Below are 22939 nucleotides of genomic sequence, written 5' to 3' on the forward strand. Positions count from 1 at the left end.
TTTTTTGATTCCTGACTGAATCGGAAAACTGTTGTGGTTTTGACAACTGCAGCATGTCAGTTCTTTCAGCGTTTTTGCCTTGTTTTTTTTTCACCCACATAAAACAATAAGTAAGTGCAATAACACAGCAGAAACACTGTCCGTTTTTGTAGCATTTTTGGTAGAAAAAAAAACACAAGTACAGCAGGCTATGAAACCAATTTATTTTTGTGATTTTCCTAGGTATAAACCATAATGTCTTGGTATCCTCGCATGAGCATGGATGTGAAAAAATGCTTTTAACCTGCAGATATTAAGTTTATAAACACCAGATATAAGATATGACAGCTGTATGTCCAGAAAGATGATTCAACCTGTACCGTAAATGTGACATACAACATATTATCACAAATAATTTTAGTTACATGTAAATACTTAGTAAAAAAAAAATGTAATTCAACGAGACAGTATAGCACAAAAGCACATAAAAAAAATCCATGGTATTTGTGGTGTACCAAAATATAGATACATGACTAATGAAAACAGTGAGCTTAAATATCTCACTATTAGAGTTGAGCAGACTTTTAATAATCCGGGTCCGGCAGATCCGTCGCGGGTTGGCAAAGAAGTCCGGATCCGATCCGGAATCCGGACCCATGTATGTGAATGTGGGGGGGGGGGCTGGGGTGAGAGAGAGAGAGAACAGTACAGACCAAAAGTTTGGACACACCTCATTCAAAGAGTTTTCTTTATTTTCATGACTCTCTAAAAATTCTAGACTCTCATTGAAGGCTTAAAAACTATGAATTAAAACATGTGGAATGAAATACTTAAAAAAGTGTGAAGCATCTGAAAATATGTCTTATATTCTAGGTTCTTCAAAGTAGCCACCCTTTGCTTTGATTGCTGCTTTGCACACTTTTGGCATTCTCTTAATGAGCTTCAAGAGGTAGTCACCGTAAATGGTCTTCCAACAGTCTTGAAGGAGTTCCCAGAGATGCTTAGCACTTGTTGACCCTTTTGCCTTCACTTTTGCGGTCCAGCTCACCCCAAACCACCTCGATTGGATTCAGGTCTGGTGACTGTGGAGGCCAGGTAATCTGGTGTAGCATCCCATCACTCTCCTTCTTAGTCAAATAGCCCTTACACAGCCTGGAGGTGTGTTTCGGGTCATTGTCCTGTTGAAAAATAAATGATGGTCCAACTAAACGCAAACCGGATGGAATAGTACGCCGCTGCAAGAGGATGTGGTAGACATGCTGGTTCTGTATGCCTTCAATTTTGAATAAATGCTCAACAGAGTCATCAGCAAAGCACCCCCATACCATCACACCTCCTCCTCCATGCTTCACGGTGGGAACCAGGCATGTAGAGTCCATCAGTTCACCTTTTCTACAAAGACACGGTGGTTGGATCCAAAGATCTCAAATTTGGATTCATCAGACGAAAGCACAGATTTCCACTGGTCTAATGTCCATTCCTTGTGTTCTTTAGGCCAAACAAGTCTCTTCTGCTTGTTGCCTGTCCTTAGCAGTGGTTTCCTAGCAGCTATTTTACCATGAAGGCCTGCTGCACAAAGTCTCCTCTTAATAGTTGTTCTAAAGACGAGAAGGTGTGTCCAAACTTTTGGTCTGTACTGTGTGTGTGTGTGTGTGTGTGTGTGTGTGTGTGTGTGTGTATATATATATATATATATATATATATATATATATATGTGTGTGTATATATATATATATATATTGTGACGTATCAACCGGCTGTATTACAAAAGGCTGGTATGTTTTGCAGAAGCATGGGTGCTCTGCAATGTGAAGTTGGCTGGGACCTGTGGTTCCACAGGATTGCATTACATGCAGAGCTATGGAAAGGTGTGTGATGCTGATTACACACTCCTTACCACCTGTGGGTGTGGCTCCAGGGGTTAAAGCAATCCTGTCTCTGAACCTAGGTGGAGTGTGTCTAGGGCAGTCTAGATAGAGACTAGCTCCAGACGTCCAGTGTGTGGACTGGAAACAAGCGAGAGCAGAGCCGGGAGCTCTGGGTGTTTCAGCCTGCGTGGAGGCTGAACACAAGGCTCTGATATTGAGTCTGAGGTGAGTGCAGCCAAGCCAGGCCAGGGCTGTAGGGCCGAATCTCTCCTGGAGGAGAGACAGACGGGTCTGCAGAGGGCCCTGGGTGCTGGAAGGAACCTTGGCTAGAGTTGTACGCTGGCAGGAGCCAGAGAGTGGGGAAGTTGCTAAAACTTCCATTATGGACTTATTGTTTATGTTTGAGGGCAGTTTATGCTGAGTGTTTTTGCCGGAATTTCTATGAAGAGACTGTGTACGTGTGTTGCTGAAGCTACCTCACACCGCTGCAAGCGAGCAGAACCCCTACGTTGCAGGGCGCAAAGTTACATATGGTGGAGAATGCGGGCATGCGGTCTGGTTGCTAGGGGCAACACAGCTTGGTTGCTAAGGGCAACGGTCTAGGACGTATTCCTCTGGATACAAGTGGTTTGCGGTGGATCGGCGGGTCCACGAAAATTTTGTCTGCGCACTCAAGCAGCTGGCGGTGGATCGGTGGGTCCACGAACAGTGACAGCGATTTCAAGCACCTGGCGGTGAATCAGCAGGTCGGCGGGGACCCGTGCTGCAGTGGTGAGAGTCCACCGACTGGAGGTTCCAGGCCAGCCCGGATTTGCGGGGCCCTGTTTGGTGAGCAGTGATACACCACAGGCTGGAGATCCTGGTTGTACGGGCGGTACAACCCGGAAAGGTTAGTGGTTCGCTAACCCCCCCCCTGTCTTTGACCACCGGGTATTACCCATTGGAGCGCCCCCCCTGTTCTTCTCGTTGCAGCATGGAGGAGCTTCTGAACCAGCTGCTGCAGAGCCAGCAGCACCAACAGCATGTGCCAGGAGGTCCAGTGACAGCAGTGGGGGCTGAATGCCAAAAAGAGGGAATGGTCCCTGCGGACGTTGTGGAGGAGCTGTACCAGTTCCTGGTCCGGGGACAGCAGGAGCTGTCAGTGTGTAGCGATGTCGCAGCCATGGACCAGTTTGAGAGTTCCCTACGGGGCCCAGTATGGACACTAGGTGCCCAGGGAGTTAAGGGCGAACGGTGTGAACTGGGGGCTAAGGACATTGCATGGAAACCCCAAAAGGGGCGGAATCCCAAAAAGGGGTGGTTGCCCAAAAAGGGGTGGAGTCCCAAAAAGGGGGGGTTGCCCAAAAGGGGGTGGAGCATTCACAAGCCGAACAGGTGGACTATAGCAAGGGGCAATGGGATTCGCCTTACCTCCACGGAAGGACAGTCCTAAGTTAGGGGTGACCAAAGATAATGGGAGACATGCCCAACTTAGTGACATGACCATTAAAGTAACAAATGGTAGTGTGACCGTTGAAAACGGGAGCGCTCCAGACAAGGGGTCCGACACCTGGTTAAGTGGGGACGTGGTAGTCCAGAACACCAGGGGGAGTGACGATGACTCCAGAATAGACACTGACGTTACTAAAGTGACAAATGAGTACAGTGACAGACTGATGAGCAAAGGGGGGAAATTCTCCTCCAGTCGCCGAAGGCGCAACAGGCGCAGAGGGGCGAAGCAAGCTACAACCTCAGAAAATATGGACCAGGTAGAGACAGTGTTGTGTATGTCTGCCCACCGTGCGGATTCCCTTCCAGAATCTGAGTGTGCAGAGAAGGTTGAGAAAGGCACGTTGCCGATAGCAACCGCTAATGTAGAGTCGGACAGCAAAATCATGCAAAAGAAAGTTGTGTCTGTGCTGGAACTGACACATTGTAACGACAGAATTCAGCAGGGTGAAATTGCAGGGAAAGAACCGACCAAAGAAGTAATGGCAGTGTCTTCTATAATTTCCAAGCATGAAGCTGGTGGTCTGTCAGATGAAAGCGCTGTAGGAGATGACATCCTACAGAGTAATATAGGAAAAGTAAACCTAGACAGTGTTGGTGGAGTACTAATCCACAAAGGTCCTGGCGAGCGGACCAGTAAGCTACCCAGTGTTGAGGTGCTGAATGTGGAAAATGGTGCCAAGGTCCTAAAAAGAACAGAGTACCGTGCTGAAGGGAATGACACCCTGGTAGAAGGTGATGTTGTAAAGGCTGAAGAGAAGGCAGAGGGTGACACTGCAGAGACCCAAGAGGAAGTTGAAGGGAATGCAGTGAAGTCCCAAGACACGGCTGGTGCTGTAAAAATGGAAAGAGCCTCTGAGGAAGAGGTGAAGATCGGACCAGAGGTCTCATCCAGAACTGAGAGCCTGCCTGACCTGCTTGGTATAGAGAAGGTCGTGGGTAAGAAGAGTAAGAAACCCAAAGGTTCTGAAGCTGAGACCCAAGAGAGGGGTGACTATGACAAAGTTGTACCCCATGGAAAGGCCGGAGGTGTAGAGGTGGAAGAAGCCTCGGAAATAGTGTGTCATAGACAAGAGAGGTCTGCAAGTGAAGACTCAGTCAAGAGGATGAGCCAAGACCATCTGCAACAAGAGATACTGCTTAGGCAGGCTACTGCGAGTCGAGTAAGGGAGTTGGAGAAAGAAGTGGCTGAGCTCCGAAGTCACTTAGCAGAGTACCAGTCCAGGTCCCAGGTAGCCTTGGAACAGATGGAGCAGCGAGTGTCGATCCTGACCAAACTTGTTGAAGCAGGGGAGGCCCAAAGAGAGCTGACTCTGGAAGCTAAACTGGACAAGCATGTGGCAGGGATGAATGAGACTTCTGTAGTCAAGTGCATGGTGGATATACCTGCGGACTTAAGAGAAGCGTGTGCCACCGAGTGCATGCATGACGAATTTAAGAGAGCTGTGGAAGCGTGTGAGGTCTACTGTACCCCAGAGGCTGAACAGTTAGTGATATTGTCCACCAGTGAAATTACTGGGCAGCGGGTGGCTATTCTAAAGGACATGCACTTCAGATGTGTTCGTATGAAGTGGCAGCTCCAACTGAAAAAGGAAGAAGCCATTAGACAGCTAGAGTATAAAAGGAAGATATCGTCCAAGTACCCCGGGCTCTGGTGGGGAGAGTCATTGGAATAAACGGACGAGTCATGCAAGACATGGTGAATAAATCGGGATTGGTGAGATTAAGAATCCCTGCTGCTAATGAGAGCAGGATACCCAGGGAAGCTGGTATGGTTCCGTTCGTCTGTGTCGGGACTGTGGAGAGTCTTGGAAACATTCGAAGCCTTCTTGGATATCGGGTAAACCATGTACGTGACATGGAGCGGTTGAGGCAAGAAAACCTGAAAATTGAGGAGCAGCTTCGCCAACTGTGTGGGGGACAGCAGCCGTCTTCTCCCCGTTGTTCAGAGGAAAGAAGTGGAAGATGGCGTGTCGGTCCAGTAGTTAAGACACGTGATAACAGGAATCGCCGACAGAGAAGTACCCTGCAATGTACTGTAGATAGTGGCCGCTATGAGCTTAGAGTTCCCGACAGTAGCCCTTAGGGTACACGAGTAAGCCTAGGTTCGGACGAAACTGTAGGTTTGACTGAGCACGTGTCTCTCAACTACTGTGACCCTGGGAGGGTTCAGGGAGAGAACGGTCCGGAAAGGGGACGTCCTTTAACCCTAGGTTGACACGACAGGGTTTGGTGACAGTGTCGGGCAATGTCTCAGGGACTTATGCTCTTGGGCACCTTGGACGGCCCTCTCGACTGGTGGGGCATGGCGGCGGGGATTCCCTGTCTCGGGGTCCCAGGTCGTTGGCAAGTGTTCTCCCCTACGGGTTTGAACAGAGGGGAAGGGTATGTGACGTATCAACCGGCTGTATTACAAAAGGCCAGTATGTTTTGCAGAAGCATGGGTGCTCTGCAATGTGAAGATGGCTGGGACCTGTGGTTCCACAGGATTGCATTACATGCAGAGCCATGGAAGGGTGTGTGATGCTGATTACACGCTCTTTACCACCTGTGGGTGTGGCTCCAGGGGTAAAAGCAATCCTGTCTCTGAACCTAGGTGGAGTGTGTCTAGGGCAGTCTAGATAGAGACTAACTCCAGACGTCCAGTGTGTGGACTGGAAACAAGCGAGAGCAGAGCCGGGAGCTCTGGGTGTTTCAGCCTGTGTGGAGGCTGAACACAAGGCTCTGATATTGAGTCTGAGGTGAGTGCAGCCAAGCCAGGCCAGGGCTGTAGGGCCGAATCTCTCCTGGAGGAGAGACAGACAGGGGTCTGCAGAGGGCCCTGGGTGCTGGAAGGAACCTTGGCTAGAGTTGTACGCTGGCAGGAGCCAGAGAGTGGGGAAGTTGCTAAAACTTCCATTATGGACTTATTGTTTACGTTTGAGGGCAGTTTATGCTGAGTGTTTTTGAATAAACTGCCGGAATTTCTATGAAGAGACTGTGTACGTGTGTTGCTGAAGCCACCTCACACCCCCACGTTGCAGGGCGCAACGTTAGATAATATATATATATATATGTATATATATATATATATATATATATACTAAGACCAATCAATTATCCAGGAATAATGGTGAGCAAGCACTAAAGAGCTCGGGTGCTCATTACTTGAATATAGCTGGTGAGATACTCTGGGTTTCAGTCAAGTAACGAGTATAATGGAAGTCAAATAAAGATATAATGATGGGAAGTCCGGCTCTTCGCCTTAAGGGCTTGTGCGCACGTTGCGTACTCACAAGCAGCGTAAATGTATGTGTCCTGGGTCCCCTGCACAATCTATGTATATTGTGCATGAGACCTGTGCACGTTTCTTTTTTTGAACGCAGCGATTCGGGTGCTAAAATTTGGACCCAAATCCGTGCGTTCATAAAAGCAGCATGTCAATTATTTCTGCGTTCTGGATGCAGCTCCCACTCTGTCTGTGGTGGGGGCAGCATCCCGAGCGCATGAAATCGGCTTTTTTTAACAAAAATACTGCATTCATTATGCAGTGTTTCTGCAGCGATTTGAAGCGCACATGTGCTGTAAAATCGCTGCAGAATATTCTGCAGTTACATGCGCATGAGCCCTAATACGGCCAGCCAAAAACAGCATTTCCATGGGATTGGTGGGTGTTTAGTATTCTTTACACACAGCATCCGGACAGGTTCATTTTACCCCCAGTGAGAGCCATTCAGAGTCTGAAAGTGGCTCTCACTAGCATGCCGGATCCCATCATTCACTGAAGGGAGTCAGCTCTTTGTGCTGGATTGTTCACGAATAACACATCCAAACACCCGCAATACTCGGCCGAGTACCGAGCGTCCCCGAGCACCCTGATGCTCAATCGATTATCGAGCAGTAGCGAGCACATCATTATCCAGGAATAAAAACTTCTACTATTCAAAGGATACAGGAGACAAAAAAGACAAGTTGAGTTCAGTATTCAATAATAGGTACAAACCCCTGAGCCAAGGACATGTAGCCCAACACACATTTTGCCTTATGCTTTGGTGCAAGTACCATGGACTTTTTAAATTAAATTTTAATGATCCTGATTGTATTTATATGTAAATAGAAATTCTTTCTGATTAGTTGTTGTATGTCCTATCTGTAGGTTATATCTGCAGGTATCAATGTTTATCTGTAGGTTAATAGTGTTCTCAACCTTTCCCGCACCTGAACTGAGAGCCCCACTGCTGGAAGGAAATGAACTCTATTCCTCCCAGCAGTGGTCGGCTTCCAGGGGTGGCACCAGTGCGTCTTCAGTCACCGCTCAGGTATGGAGAGTGGCAGCTGTAACCACCCCCTGCACTGACTGACAGCCGGGTCTAATGCAGACCTAACCTGTGCCACGTGGATGACTTGAATTAAGTTTATTTCCTTCTAGCTGTTGGGCTTCAAGTGCGCCCCGGAAAAGTTCAGAATGCTATTAACTTGCAGATTAACCCCATATCTGCAGGTTAATGGTGTTTTTCACATGACAGGTTCCTTTTAAGCATATTATTTTAATTTGCAGTTTATTTTTTTAAAGCTATTTTTTTCTTTCTCCACACTCCAAGCATAGTTTAATTAAATTAATGATAATTAAATTGATGATATGTGTTAAAGTGATCCAACCACCAGGATTTTCCAATATAAAGTAAAGACCGTGCCATACTGGCACTAGCATGGTGAATAAAATTGTAACTTCACTTTTCAGATTGGAGCTTTGCAGAAAAAACCTTCAAAAAGGTCCAGAAATTGGTGCATTCTTTGATTGACGTGTGCAGTAGTGCGGGCCTTTGTGGGTCAGGTCCTCGGTGTAACTTCCTCTTCCGGCATCATCCTGGCTTGCCTCTTTTCTTTAAATTTTGCACTGTGCCACCATTACCGCTGTTGGTGGTGTGTGTGTATTGCTACTGTAATGATGTCTTTATGAAAATGGCACCAGAGTCAGCACCTGCGCGTACCGCGATATCCAGTGCCATTTTATTGAAGACACTGTGGAGAAGACTGAGTTTGATCGGTGCAAAATTAACTCTGCGCCTGTGCCAATGACGCTCATTGTCTTCTCCACAGTGTCTTCAATAAAATAGCACCAGAGATCGCAGTATGCGCATGCGCTGACTCCAGCGCCATTTTAATGAAGACATCATCACACTAGCAATGCATACGCACCGCCAGCAGCCCTAATGGTGGCATAGTGCAAAATTTATATTAAGAAAAAGGGCAAGCCAGGAGGATGCCAGAGGAGGAATTTACACAGAGGACCTGACCCACTAAGGCCCACCCCGCTGTACACATAGAATGCTCCAATTTCTGGACCCATATTAAGTTTTTTTTCTGCAATGATCCAGTCTGAAAACTGAAGGTATGATTTTATTCATCATCCTAGTGCCAGTATGGCACTGCCTTTACTTTATATGGGAAAATTCTGGTGGTTGGTTCCCTTTACAGTAAACAATGCCCTACCAATTCAACCAATACTTCCTCTGCTGTTTTTTGTTTGCAGTTGTGTATTTTTTCATGCACTCATATATAATGTTAGTTCATGGCTTTGATTCATACAAGAAAGCAGCTTTTTTTGTTCAGCAAAGTCACTATTTTTTTAAACATGAAAAACTTTTTGCTTTAATTTTTTTTTTATTAATCCTATTGTTTCTCCTCCTCCAAGATTCTTTTTAATCTTTTTGCTTCTCCCCACTCTAAACATTGTTTAATTGAATTAATGATTATGAAATAATGTGTTAAAAGTAAATGGTGCCCTAAATAATAAATATATATATAAAAAAATCCCCTTAATAATTACCGTAGATCAATTTGCCTTTTTTGCGAAAAATGTTTATGGTTTCACATATATCTTGCATTCGAGGCTTAATACGTATTGTTTTGGCTTGCAAGGTGGAAGCAAAGCTGAATGTTGGGATTCTTAACAATGCAGCAAAAAGGAATCAAGAAAACCAGTTTTGGTTGCAGTTTTTTTATTGCCAAGAGTTCAGGTTTTAACAGCAGAAAAATATCACAGCAAAAAGCAATGTGTGAACATAGCCATAAAGGCAATAAACTTAGTTACATATGGTGTGATTGAAAATATCGACTTTGTCCTTGACATATTCTCTGTCAGATGTTTCATTGGAGTGCGCAGGTTTTTTAACCGGAATTGGACTGGATACCACTGCAATGGTGAGAAGCATTCCTCTGAGAGGGTTTGATCAGGTATGAGGCACTTTTACTATACTATATTGATCTTTTTATGTTAAGAGACAAACACAAGCTCTTGTTAATGTGAAATCCGTACTATCTAGATATAACCTACATCTTCAACATGCATGTGTTTAATTAATGTTTTACAGCAAATGGCTACTCTAGTGACTGATTACATGGAATCATATGGGACAAGATTCTTGAGGAAATGTGTTCCATCTAGAGTTATGAAGCTGGAGAATGGGAAGCTTCAGGTAACCTGGAAGAACACAGATTCCCATCAAGATGAATTGGACATGTTTGACACGGTTATGTGGGCTGTAGGTAAGTTATGATATGCAGGTGGAGACCTCAAACCGAACCAGTGGTCTGTCTCCACTGCAGTAGACGAAGCATTACAGCAAGCATACATCCTTCCAATGACCACCAAATATTCTCATTTACCATAGGACATTTTTTGTTCCCTTACAAAAGTACAAATGATTACGACCTGCAGTAACCATGAACAGTCACTAAATAGTGTGACAGAGCGGTGGTGTTCCAACTCTTAAATAGTAATGGGCAAACCCGGACTGTAAGAGTCCGGATCCACATTAGTAACCTAGTATTCATGCACCCATCCTGGCCCGGAGTTCTCAGGGAACTCTGGGTAACTTTACGGATCCGACCACCCAGGTAATTTAAAAAAAAAAAATAAACAAGGTAAAAAGAAAATAAGAATAAAGCAAGCATGTTATACTTGCCAGTCTCCATGCGGCTATACCAGTACTTTCAGGGCCGCTTATTAACCTCATGCATATGCAATGCTTCCATTTGCTGTCCAGAATTGCCGCATCCATTAGATGTGACTATCCTGGCACTTTACCCGGCTCATCCCGATTGCTTTGGTGCAGTGGCAATCGGGGTAGTAAGGGGTTAATGTCAGCTCACAGCTGCCACTAAGCCCTAGATTAGTAATGGGTGGTGTTTGAGACCCCACCCTATTACTAATCTGTAAGTGAAAATGAACACTGAAAAAATCTTTTAGTTGAAATAAAATTAAAAAAAATATTAACCCCAAACACCCAGTTCCGACGTAATCAAAATGAGATCCCACGACGATTCCATCTGTGTTACATACATAAAGAAGTCACCCTCTAGCCCTTTCTACCACCATTTTAAAATGCATGATTCGGGTCCCCATAGACTTATACGGGGATTGGTCTCCAGCCAGATATCCAGAATTAATTCCGGGCGCGAAATGGGCTTTTGTTTAAAAATCTGGTTGGACCTGCCGATTTCGGATGTCTGCGAGTTCTCCCATCACTACTCTTAAACTGTTTAACTCTGACCACTGCCGGTAACAGCTAATCGGTGAGAGTGCTGGGTAACAGACTTCCACTGGTCTGACATTGATGATCTGATACAAATAATACCATTATACTAGAAAACTAATGCAAAATATGAAAAAACTTGTTTTAGATTCATTATTTTTCCCTTGTATCTGATAGCTTGTCTCACCATTGTTCTGTAGAATACTATAGAAATATTCAGGAAAACATAAGTGTGAAGTTAGCCGTAGGATTAGGTAACCCATAGCTGCTTGGTTGAGGACACTTGGAAATTTCAGTCCAGTTCCTGCACATCTGAAAGTGATCGTAGCCTTATTTTACGTCGTTTTCCAGTACATATTTTTTTCTTTATAAATGCATCCCAATGGTCTTGCCTGTATAGTAGCTGCTTTTACAAGTCATATTACAAACATAAAGTTAGGGTTAACTTGTAGCAGTGGAAGAAAGTTTTCTATATGTGAAATATGTATGAAAATAGATATGTGCTACGATACATATATTCTCATGTTTTTTTCTCTCTATCCAGGCAGCTAGAAATAAAAACAAGCTGTCTATTTACTTCCTATGTGTTTTAATCTAAACTCTGCCCTTTTAAGATTAGCATACTGTTAAATCTGAAAAATTGATGTGGTATTGGGTGTGATTCATTGTGTTTTTTCGCTCCACATGAGCACACCCACACCAGGTGTCTCTGATAAAACCTTGGAAGCGATAGCAGTCGTAGGATTTCCTGCCCGCAGATGTGCCACTTAATGTACTAGTAGAAAAAAAATCCCATTTAGATAGTTAATGAGGTCAGGCTCATGGGCCCTATATATCATAAGCTCTGCCATCCAAATAATGGCTAAACTAAAGCATGTTTGCAGCCACATCTATTATTAGTTCCCAGCTAATCAGTCTAGTGTATAGCCTTGTATTAATATTCTGTGGTTATTCTCATGAAACAATGTAACTGTGCTGTATATATTTAATATATAGATTGATCTTTATTCTGACACGTCTCCATACCTGGATGCTAATGTTTATGTATAAAATTATAAAGAATAAGCTTCTGAAACGTTATCACAGGCAACTTTAAAATATGTAGTAAGTACAAGCATACAAGGGATCAAAGGCACTCCAAATTATGTTTTACGTGGAAACGCCAACTGACATCGGTTCAAGCTAATTTGTAAGTGTCATAGATAAAAATGGAATACAATTTGGGTGGTTCCCAAATCCATTTCCATCAGCAAATGCTACCATTTCATATCACAGTTATTTGCAGCTCTAGATCATCTGGTTCATTAGAAGCCAAAGGGAAGATAGCCACAGTGGGCATCAGTATAGATGAGCGGAACCGAATAGAGATGAGCGGTTCCGTCGAGGTTCGGTTCGCCGGCAGCAAAAGAGCCTAGCTCCACAGGCTCAAGCTTGACCCGAACCCTGGGTCAAGTCAGTGATTGGCAGTTTGAGTCTCCGCCCACATACAGCCAGCCATAAGCAGATCCCTACTGGAGGGGGGTGGATTGGCTTTTGCAAACTTTTTTTTTGTTGCACACTACATGTGATCACGCTATTGTTACCTCCAGTGTACACTGTTTAAAACTGCAAGTGTCTTGCACAGGGCTCAGCACCAAGTGTACCTGAGCACAGCTTTGCTCGCATCAGTTTTGTTCGCACGTAAAGCATCCAAACCCTGAACCCAAACCTTGATTTTTAAATATGGTGTGTTTGAAAACCGAACCTCAGGTTCGCTCATCTCTAGAACCAAACACAGACTTTTCAAAAAGATTAGTGTTCGGAGTTCGGGTGCGTTACGTATGCTAACCACTTAAGTGAGCATCGTTGTGCTCGGGTCCGCCCGGTGCTTGGCCCAGTGTGAGCCGCTTCCAGTATTTGGCACTGGGGGTAAAAAGAACGTTAATGGATGTAGTGTGTGCAAAAAAAAACCCTCCCCGGTAAATCTGTTTATGGCCAATTGTATGTGGGCGACTAGCCAAACTGCCCAATCAGTGACTTCCAATGGGGTTCAGGTCAAGTTCAAAAACTGAACTTTATCTATGGCTAGTGTCACACATCCGGCTTTTCGCAGGTTTGCCGGATTCGGCGCACGCCAGTATAGTGTATACAGTACAATGGCAGCGCGACAAGCGCCTGTCACATGCTGTCATGTGACTGGAGCATGTGACCCGGAAGTTGCGGCGCTGCCATTTTACTGTATACTCTGTACTGGCATGTGCCGAATCCGGCAAACCGGCGAAAAGCCGGATGTGTGAAACCGGCTTACGGTTCGGCTAAGCCCAACCTTCAACGAATCCTCTCATCTCTAGCCATTGGCAATCACATTTTTTTTAGTTTCAAATAATTTTATTAACTTTTCAGCAATACAAATAGTACAAATGATACACTCCCCTACACTGGGATTACTATGAATAATTGTATGTATTAAATAGAAATCAAATAACATACAAACTTATAAGAAGGAAGAGGAATAGAGAGAAGATGGACTGAGAAAGAAGTGATAGAGGAGAAGGTGGAAGGAAAGGAAGGAGGGGGGCATAATAGTGCACCTACTCCATTGCAACTGGGTTGTAGCCGTAAAGAAGCCTCTATCCATAGATAAAGATAACTCATGGAGATAGGTATAATACTTGAGATAGGTCGTTGCCACAGTCTTGATGCCAATCTATCCAAGGATTCCATATGGTATAAAGGTTTTCCAGACTGTCCGACCATGTTGCAGCAATACATTCATATAGCAGTATCTTATTGAGTCTATCCTTAACCTCCTGGATAGATACAGTTAGGTCCAGAAATATTTGGACAGTGACACAATTTTCGCGAGTTGGGCTCTGCATGCCACCACATTGGATTTGAAATGAAACCTCTACAACAGAATTCAAGTGCAGATTGTAACGTTTAATTTGAAGGTTTGAACAAAAATATCTGATAGAAATTGTAGGAATTGTACACATTTCTTTACAAACACTCCACATTTTAGGAGGTCAAAAGTAATTGGACAAACAAACCAAACAAAATATTTTTATTTTCAATATTTTGTTGCGAATCCTTTGGAGGCAATCACTGCCTTAAGTCTGGAACCCATGGACATCACCAAACGCTGGGTTTCCTCCTTCTTAATGCTTTGCCAGGCCTTTACAGCCGCAGCCTTCAGGTCTTGCTTGTTTGTGGGTCTTTCCGTCTTAAGTCTGGATTTGAGCAAGTGAAATGCATGCTCAATTGGGTTAAGATCTGGTGATTGACTTGGCCATTGCAGAATGTTCCACTTTTTTGCACTCATGAACTCCTGGGTAGCTTTGGCTGTATGCTTGGGGTCATTGTCCATCTGTACTATGAAGCACCGTCCAATCAACTTTGCGGCATTTGGCTGAATCTGGGCTGAAAGTATATCCCGGTACACTTCAGAATTCATCCGGCTACTCTTGTCTGCTGTTATGTCATCAATAAACACAAGTGACCCAGTGCCATTGAAAGCCATGCATGCCCATGCCATCACGTTGCCTCCACCATGTTTTACAGAGGATGTGGTGTGCCTTGGATCATGTGCCGTTCCCTTTCTTCTCCAAACTTTTTTCTTCGCATCATTCGGGTACAGGTTGATCTTTGTCTCATCTGTCCATAGAATACTTTTCCAGAACTGAGCTGGCTTCATGAGGTGTTTTTCAGCAAATTTAACTCTGGCCTGTCTATTTTTGGAATTGATGAATGGATTGCATCTAGATGTGAACCCTTTGTATTTACGTTCATGGAGTCTTCTCTTTACTGTTGACTTAGAGATAGATACACCTACTTCACTGAGAGTGTTCTGGACTTCAGTTGATGTTGTGAACGGGTTCTTCTTCACCAAAGAAAGTATGCGGCGATCATCCACCACTGTTGTCATCCGTGGACGCCAAGGCCTTTTTGAGTTCTCAAGCTCACCAGTCAATTCCTTTTTTCTCAGAATGTACCCGACTGTTGATTTTGCTACTCCAAGCATGTCTGCTATCTCTCTGATGGATTTTTTCTTTTTTTTCAGCCTCAGGATGTTCTGCTTCACCTCAATTGAGAGTTCCTTAGACCGCATGTTGTCTGGTCACAGCAACAACTTCCAAATGCAAAACCACACACCTGTAATCAACCCCAGACCTTTTAACTACTTCATTGATTACAGGTTAACGAGGGAGACGCCTTCAGAGTTAATTGCAGCCCTTAGAGTCCCTTGTCCAATTACTTTTGGTCCCTTGAAAAAGAGGAGGCTATGCATTACAGAGCTATGATTCCTAAACCCTTTCTCCGATTTGGATGTGAAAACTCTCATATTGCAGCTGGGAGTGTGCACTTTCAGCCCATATTATATATATATATAATTGTATTTCTGAACATGTTTTTGTAAACAGCTAAAATAACAAAACTTGTGTCACTGTCCAAATATTTCTGGACCTAACTGTAAGTGGGTTTTTTTCCATTTGGAAGCAAGGTGGATTTTTGGCGCAATAGTAATATAACAAAGAAGATGGAAGAATTTGTTAGGAAGCCCCACAGGTTTATTTCCTAACAGGAGGTTAGATGGACCAAGAGTGAAGCTGTTGATCCCATTTTTTAAGTGCACCCTTTAGCAGGCACTCCAATAAAATTTCTCAGGAAAAAAACAAAACATTTGTTTGGCAATGAGATTTTTGGTGCCCTCTTTTTTCCAAATTTTGTTTCTGATGAAACAGTTTATTCCCATATCATGTGGAATGTGACTCGGTGAATTCTGAGAAGCGTACATGTGTTAATTTAGAAGGGTCATTTTAATTAAACGAGCTGTCTTCATAAATGAGTGGATGTTAAATTTCACCTGCGGCTAGAACTACAAGGTGACATATCATGCGAAACCAATTCAGAGTCAGTCGCACAACTATTTTAGAGCTTATTTTGATGTATGTAAAATCGCCAAATTGCAGATAAGTCGAGTTCAACTTGCATTGAAGGGTATGGCAAGTGAGTCTCGTGTGACTTGCAGCCCACAACAGAAAATCCATTTGTGACACTATGTCGCCGTGGATCTCAATGTGACACTATAGAAAATCATTAGATGCAAAGTCTTAAGGCCCATTACACACAATGATATCGCTAACGAGATATCGTCGGGGTCACGGTGTTGGTGACGCACATCCGGCCTCGTTAGCGATGTCGTTGTGTGGGACACTTTTTTGCGATCAGTAATGATCGCAAAAAGGTGTCGAATTGTTTGTCGTGTACACGTCGTTCATTTTTTAAAAATCGTTCTTCGTTTGTAACGCAGGTTGTTTGTCGTTCCTGCGGCAGCACACATTGCTATGTGTGACACCGCATGAACGAGGAACAACATCGTACCTGCGGCCGCCGGAAATGAGGAAGGAAGGAGGTGGGCGGGATGTTCCGGCCGCTCATCTCCTCCCCTCCGCTTCTATTGGGCGGCCGCTTAGTGACGCCGCTGTGACGCCAAACGAACTTCCCCCTTAAAGGAGAGATTGTTCGGCGGCCACAGCGACGTCAGTGAACAGGTAATTGCGTGTGTCGCTGCCGTAGCGATATTGTTCACTATGGCAGCGATTACCACGTGACGCGCCACCGACGTAGGCGGGTGCTATCGCTCGCGACATCGCTAGCGATGTCGCAGCGTGTAAAGCCCGCTTTAGTATAGCACTGAGATCTCAATGTTCTAACAAATTTCGCACGAGTAGTACGAGCTTCATGCTTAATTTTAAAATATTATTTTGTTTTTAAATTTACCCCATTAATAAACAATTGTTAACCCTTCATAAGATACTTGTCTTTTGGTTGGGTAACATGCACTACACTTTTTTTTTTTAACTGTCTCCAGTGGCGAAGGCAACAAAATAGAGGCTGTTTAAGCACATAGAACAGATTACTTGTAAGGTTATGTGCACATCCTGCGTTGTTTTTAAGCTGCGTTTTTCTGCATTTTTGACGCACAAAAACGCACCCGTGGCAGAAACGCAGCAGTAAAAACACACTGCTGAAGAATTTACATGTTCATTTCTTTTTAAGCTCAAAAACGCAACCAAACAAAACTGCACTCTGCGGACAACAAAAATTAAATCTCATTAGACTTTGCTGGGGAAGCAAAGTCATGCAGTTTTGAGTCCAAAAACGCACTGCAAAAAGACGGTAAAAAAAATCGCAACGTGCGCACAAAACCTAAGGTAATGTGTAAAGAACTTGGGTTGTGGATGAAATCACATTTTACAGTTCACATGCAACAAAATATAAAGAAAAAGTAGAATAAGTAGCTTTGCATGAAAATTATTACAATATTAGTATTTAAAACTATCAAATACCATTCATCTGAAAGGCCTTGATGGTATACTACAATTTTCCTTCATCGGGGGAATGCTCAGCCAATGGATTCATATGGAAACACATGTATGAAATTGAAGGTATACCTATGAATAGTTGGGCCTATAGATTTTTGTGAGTGATCTATTACTTGCTCTATTAATATGGTAATGTATATGAGCCATTAGTCCTCATGCGTGTTAACATTGACATTCACTTGTATTTGGTGTAATAGTGAAATAGTATTAAGCGGGGTTTACACACTACGATATCGTTAATGAATTATCGTCGGGGTCACGTTGTTTGTGATGCACATCCGGTGTCATTAACAATATCGCAGCGTGTGACACTTATGAGCGATCTTAAACGATCGCAAAAGCGGTCAAAATCGTTTGCCGCGGAGAGGTCGTCATGAAACAAAAAATCGTTTTCTTTTTATTAGCGATGTTGTTCGTCGTTCTTGCGGCAGGACACATCGCTATGTGTGATACCGTAGGAGCGACGAACATCTCCTTACCTGCCTCCACCGGCAATGCGGAAGGAAGGAGGATTGGTGGGATGTTACGTCCCGCTCATCTCCGCCCCTCCGCTTCTATTGGACGCCTCCTGTGTGACGCCGCACGAACCGCCCCCTTAGAAAGGAGGCGGTTCGCAGAGCAGGTATGTGCGTGTGACGCTGCCGTAGCGATAATGTTCGCTACGACAGCGATCACCACATATCGACCGTACAACGGGGCGGGGGCTATCGCACTCGACATCGCCAGCAAATGCTAGTGATGTCGCTGCGTGTAAAGCCCGCTGTAGACAGCAGGAATTATGTTTTTTATTTCCATTATGATCCACATAATTTAAAATGCAGGATGCTACTTTGAAAACTGTAGACTACATGGCCTAAGGGTGTGTGTGCATGAGGCACAAATTTTCTTCACCATGTGGCTGAAAAACGCATCAAAAACGCATAAAAAAAACATTTGTTTTTGGTGCATTTTGGTGCTTTTTTTTTAGTGAATTCAGTGGCTGGATGGGCTAAAAAAAAAAAGGAAAAAATGGACCAATAATTGACATGCTGTTTCTTTTTTTTTCTGCACCAGAAACTGCAAGGAAAAAAGAAGCAACGTGTGCACAGCATTCCTGATTTCTCATAGACTTTGCTTGCATAAGGCTAGACATGCAGATTTGGGCAACAAACTGCACAATAAACTACACCAAAAACGCATCAAAAACTGCACCGTGCGCACAGGTCCAAAATGTTCCAGTAGCCGTTAATGGAACTTAATGAGTAAGGAATCTGTTTATTTCTTGATGGCTTGCTTAAAAAATACAGGTATTTACTATACTAGGGGATCTGACACATGCTTCTTAACCCCTTAAAAGCCACCAATACACATAAACACGGTGGCCGTCAAAGGGCCTTATTCCTTCGGGAATAAGTTAATAGTGCCCCCTGTGGCCAAAAATCCCGTAGTTGACAGTTTTCCATGACAACTGATAATACCCGAGGGCGTCGGCCCTGACTGGCTTTGGAACTAATCGTGGCCGATTAACCCCTAAAATACCACTGCCTATGTGTCCACGTTGCTTTTTACCTGCTTTTTTGCTGCTTTTTCAACTGCAGCGTTTAATGCCAAAATAGATGTGTTCTGCTTTTCAAGCATAGTCTATGGGAATTTGAGTTTCTTGTGCACATTATGCTGTTCAAACTGCAGCCTTTTTCTGGCAGAAATTTGGGCAAAACCTCTGTTTTTCAAAGAAGCAACATGTCAATTGTTGTTGCAAAAAAGCAAAAAAGCAGGTAAAAAGCAACGTGGACACATTGCCTAAAAGGGAGTCTCTTTAGCAGGATTGGCCCTTCACAATCATGAATCACAGACAGACCAGTGAACAAACTAAAAAATGTTCATGTCCCACAGAGGGACTAAGTCAAAAGTAAATAAAAGTTAAATAAAATGTTAAAAAAAAAAAAGTAAAAATGAAACACAGAAAGTACACACAAATCACGAATACCTGTTTTGCCACTAAAAATGCAGCCTTTGTGTTAAAATAAACAAAAAAGGTACAAGTAACTGGTATCGCCGTGTCCAGAACACCCCAGCTTTGACGTTATGCATTCCACATGGCTAAAAATAGGTAATAAAAAACTCTCAAAAGTGTCACTTTTTCATCATACTGACACAAATCTAATATATAAAGCTGAATGTGTGTATGTATGTATGTATGTCCGGGATTGGCATCTGCACCTTCGCCACTACAGCCACAAAAGTTTGCACACTCACACGTCTGGACCCCGAGAGCGTCATAGGCTATATTGTGAGGCGAAATTTTAACCCCGCACGTTCCAATTTACCAATCAATTTTGCCCCTATCTACATAATGGGGGAAAAAGTGAAACGAAAAGTGTATCCGCACCGTCGCATTTGCAATCACGAAATTTTGTGCAGACACCTCAGGTGACCCGGGGAACGTCGTAGACTATGTTTTGACAGGAAAATTTAACCCCGCGCTTTACAGTTACTCTCCAAAAAACATGCCTCCATTAAAGTAAATGGAGCCTGGAACTACAGGTTATTAGTAGGAGCTGTGATTGGTTGCTATAGGAACAAAAGACATTCATAGTATAAGAAGCTTATATGTGAGGTAATAAGATGTCGGTGGGGAGACGGATAGAGAGAGACAGACAGAGAGACAGGGAAAGAGACAGACAGAGACAAACGGTGAAAGAGACAGACAGAGACAGACAGTGAATGAGACAGAGACAAACCTGGCAAGAGACAAACCTGGCAAGAGACTGACCTGGCAAGAGACTGACCTGGCAAGAGACTGACCTGGCAAGAGACTGACTTGGAAAGAGACTGACCTGGAAAGAGACTGACCTGGAAAGAGACTGACTTGGAAAGAGACTGACTTGGAAAGAGACTGACCTGGAAAGAGACAGATGGGGAAAGAGACAGACAGACAGACATGCAGACAGGGACAGAGACAGGCAGATAGGGAAGGAGGAGACAGCCAGAGAGACAGACAAAGATAGATGGGGAAAGACACAGACCTTGATAGAGACAGACTGGGAAAGAGACAGAGAAATAGAGACAGACAAGGAAAGAGACAGGCAGACAGGGAAAGAGACAGACAGGAAAAGACACAGACAAAGAGACAGGGAGACAGACTGGGAAATTGACAGACCTGGGAAAGAGACAGACCTAGAAAGAGACAGATGGGGAAAGAAACAGAGAGACAGACAAAAAAAGAGACAGACAGAGACAGGCAGACGGGGAAAGAGACAGACCTGGAAAGAGACAGACCTGGAAAGAGACAGACGGAGCACATTACTTGGCCAATTTAGTTAAATCTGTGTGGAATGTCTGTGGTGTTGAAATATATGTTGTGAAATGCTTCTATTAGCTTAGTTTTTGCCTTTTAATAATTACATTTCTATCTATTTGTTTTATGGTTTTTGTGTGCAGAATAAATTTTTCTTAATACATTCTATTTTGTTAACAGCAGTTATTAACCCGGGCGAATCCGGGTAGTACAGCTAGTAATGTAATAAAAAGCAAACAAAAAATCATAAGTAAGAAAAAAAAGGTAAATGCAAATGGAAAACCGAGCTCTAATATAGTTCATTCGGGAAAAATATAAAAAAGGTATAGCTTGCTATAATCGTACTGAACGAAAAAATAAATTGGTCTTATCACTTTTACCGTACAGTGAACTGTGCAAAAAAGAAAGAATTGCTTGGTTTTAATGATTTTGTGTCTAAAAAATATGAATTAAAAAAAAAAAAAAATCTTCAACTTGTCACTCACAAAATAATCCCTCATATACCGTATTTTTCGGATTATAAGATGCATCGGACCATAAGACGCACCCTGGTTTTAAAGGAGGAAAATAGGAAAATAAAATTTTAAGCAAAAAATGTGGTCATGACTGTTATGGGGCGAGGATCTGCTGCTGACACTATTATAGGGGTAATGTCCCCAAATTCTCTACTAAGGTACCCCATCTTGGTAATGATCCTTCTGCCTTGTATATAACCCCCATCCTTGTATATATATATATATGTCCCTCATCCTGGTATAGCTCCCATCCTGCTATATACCGCCATCCTGGTATAGCCACCATTCTGCTACATAGCGCCATCCTGGTATATGCCCTTGTGCCGCTCCTGCAGCAGTCGAACTGCTCGGATCTGGGGTTGCTGTGGCTCGAGGGTCTCCGGACCCCGGGGCTTGCGATCGCTCAAATGTAAAGGCAGTATTTACAGGGGATAAATGTTCGTGACGCCACCTGCGGGTTGCGGTAAGGGGAGTACCGCCACTGCCGAAGGGAGTACCGGGGCAGATGGTGTGGGGCAGCAAGGTGTCAGTCCCTTCGCAGGTAGGGAAGGCCCCGGATGGTGGGGGGAAAGCAGGGTTGGTGATCGGGTGGTTTAACCTTGGGAATGCAGGGTGCAAGTGTCAGGTTACTCACTACGGTAGTCTTGGTGCTAGATTAGGTGAAATAAGCAGACACTCGCACAGATGGTAAACCAAAGTCTCTAGGTACCGCAGTCTCTGCGGGGCAGGAGCTCGTCCAGGTCCTGCTCCCAACAGTGTCACTTGGTAAGTCCGGAGCCCTGCCTCCGTGCACAAATTTATTGACCGTTGTGGCCCCTCGGCTTGAAGCTTTCGGGGCCCCGCTACCCGTGTGAATGGCAGCTGTGTTCTTGATGGCTGGCCCTTTGTGATTTTAGTGGGTTGTTTGCTTTGGAGAACCCTATCCCCTGCTTTGTGCTGATGCCTTCAATCTCTGAGCTCTTGGGGAAAGTTCATAAAGAGACTATCCTCCACAGGTTAATTATCTAGGCGCCTGAAGCTCTTCCCTGATCTAGGGTCCTGTACCCCACCGTGCTCAAAACCTGTAAGGTAATTGGGCTCTCTGGTGCCAACAGTCCTCCTAGACTGTGACCGTCACACCCCTGTCCAGTGTTCCTGATACTGGTCCCCGACTCCTGTGGTCCCGGACCACTGTCTGCGACCCAACCTATTGTCTCCCTGGGAGCTACAACTCCCCAGCTCCTCACTCTTTGAGGGTTAACACTGTTCTCTCTCGTCTCCCCTCCGACCAGTCTGCCTGACCCCTAGGTGGGTGGCATTGCTCCAACTTGACCAACCCACTGGTGTGTCTGTACAGGTCATGGTGTGAGATGTGGTTGGGATTTGTAGTGCGGATGTTAGTGACACCGTTATTGGGAACCTGGAACAATGGGGGGTAGGCCCTGCACCCTAAGTGACAGGATGCAGTTCCCTGTAGCACCCTATTGTATTCAGGGGCGCTACACCCTCATCCTGCTATATACTCCCATCCTACTATATACTGCCATCCTGGTATATGCCCTCATCCTTCTATATACCGCCATCCTGGTATATACTGCCATCCTGGTATATGCCCTCATCCAGCATATACCCCATCCTGCTATATGGCCTGCATCCTTTGGCACAAAAAAAACCAAAAATGTTTATACTCACCTTTCCTCACTCCAGCAGCATCGCTCGTCCTCCTGTCTGTGTCAGCAAGAGCGCCGCTGACCTGTGTGGAGCCAGTCACTGTTCCCTGCAGCATCGCGATGTCCTCCTGTCTGCCTGCCCACTGATGTGTGTGGAGAGCGTGCGCAGGGATGACGTCATCGCTCTGCACACCACTACTCCACACACAGCAGCGGCCAGCAGACAGGAGGACATTGCGATGTACTCCAAAATGTTACTAACAAAACCTTTAACGTATTCC

At 44.3% G+C, this 22939-nt stretch overlaps 1 protein-coding gene across 2 annotated transcripts in view; it reads left to right on the forward strand.

Annotated features, from left to right (window-relative positions):
- Nucleotides 1-22939, forward strand: part of TXNRD2 (thioredoxin reductase 2) — a 215716-nt gene that overhangs the window by 105147 nt on the left and 87630 nt on the right. For both annotated transcript variants that reach the window (XM_075321034.1, XM_075321041.1), the window contains 2 exons: nt 9460-9551; nt 9689-9863. In XM_075321034.1, coding sequence (XP_075177149.1) covers nt 9460-9551; nt 9689-9863 — 267 coding nt within the window. The remainder of the gene's footprint in view (nt 1-9459; nt 9552-9688; nt 9864-22939) is intronic.

Source organism: Anomaloglossus baeobatrachus, chromosome 1 (assembly GCF_048569485.1).
Source record: "Anomaloglossus baeobatrachus isolate aAnoBae1 chromosome 1, aAnoBae1.hap1, whole genome shotgun sequence".
Classification (NCBI taxonomy): domain Eukaryota; kingdom Metazoa; phylum Chordata; class Amphibia; order Anura; family Aromobatidae; genus Anomaloglossus; species Anomaloglossus baeobatrachus.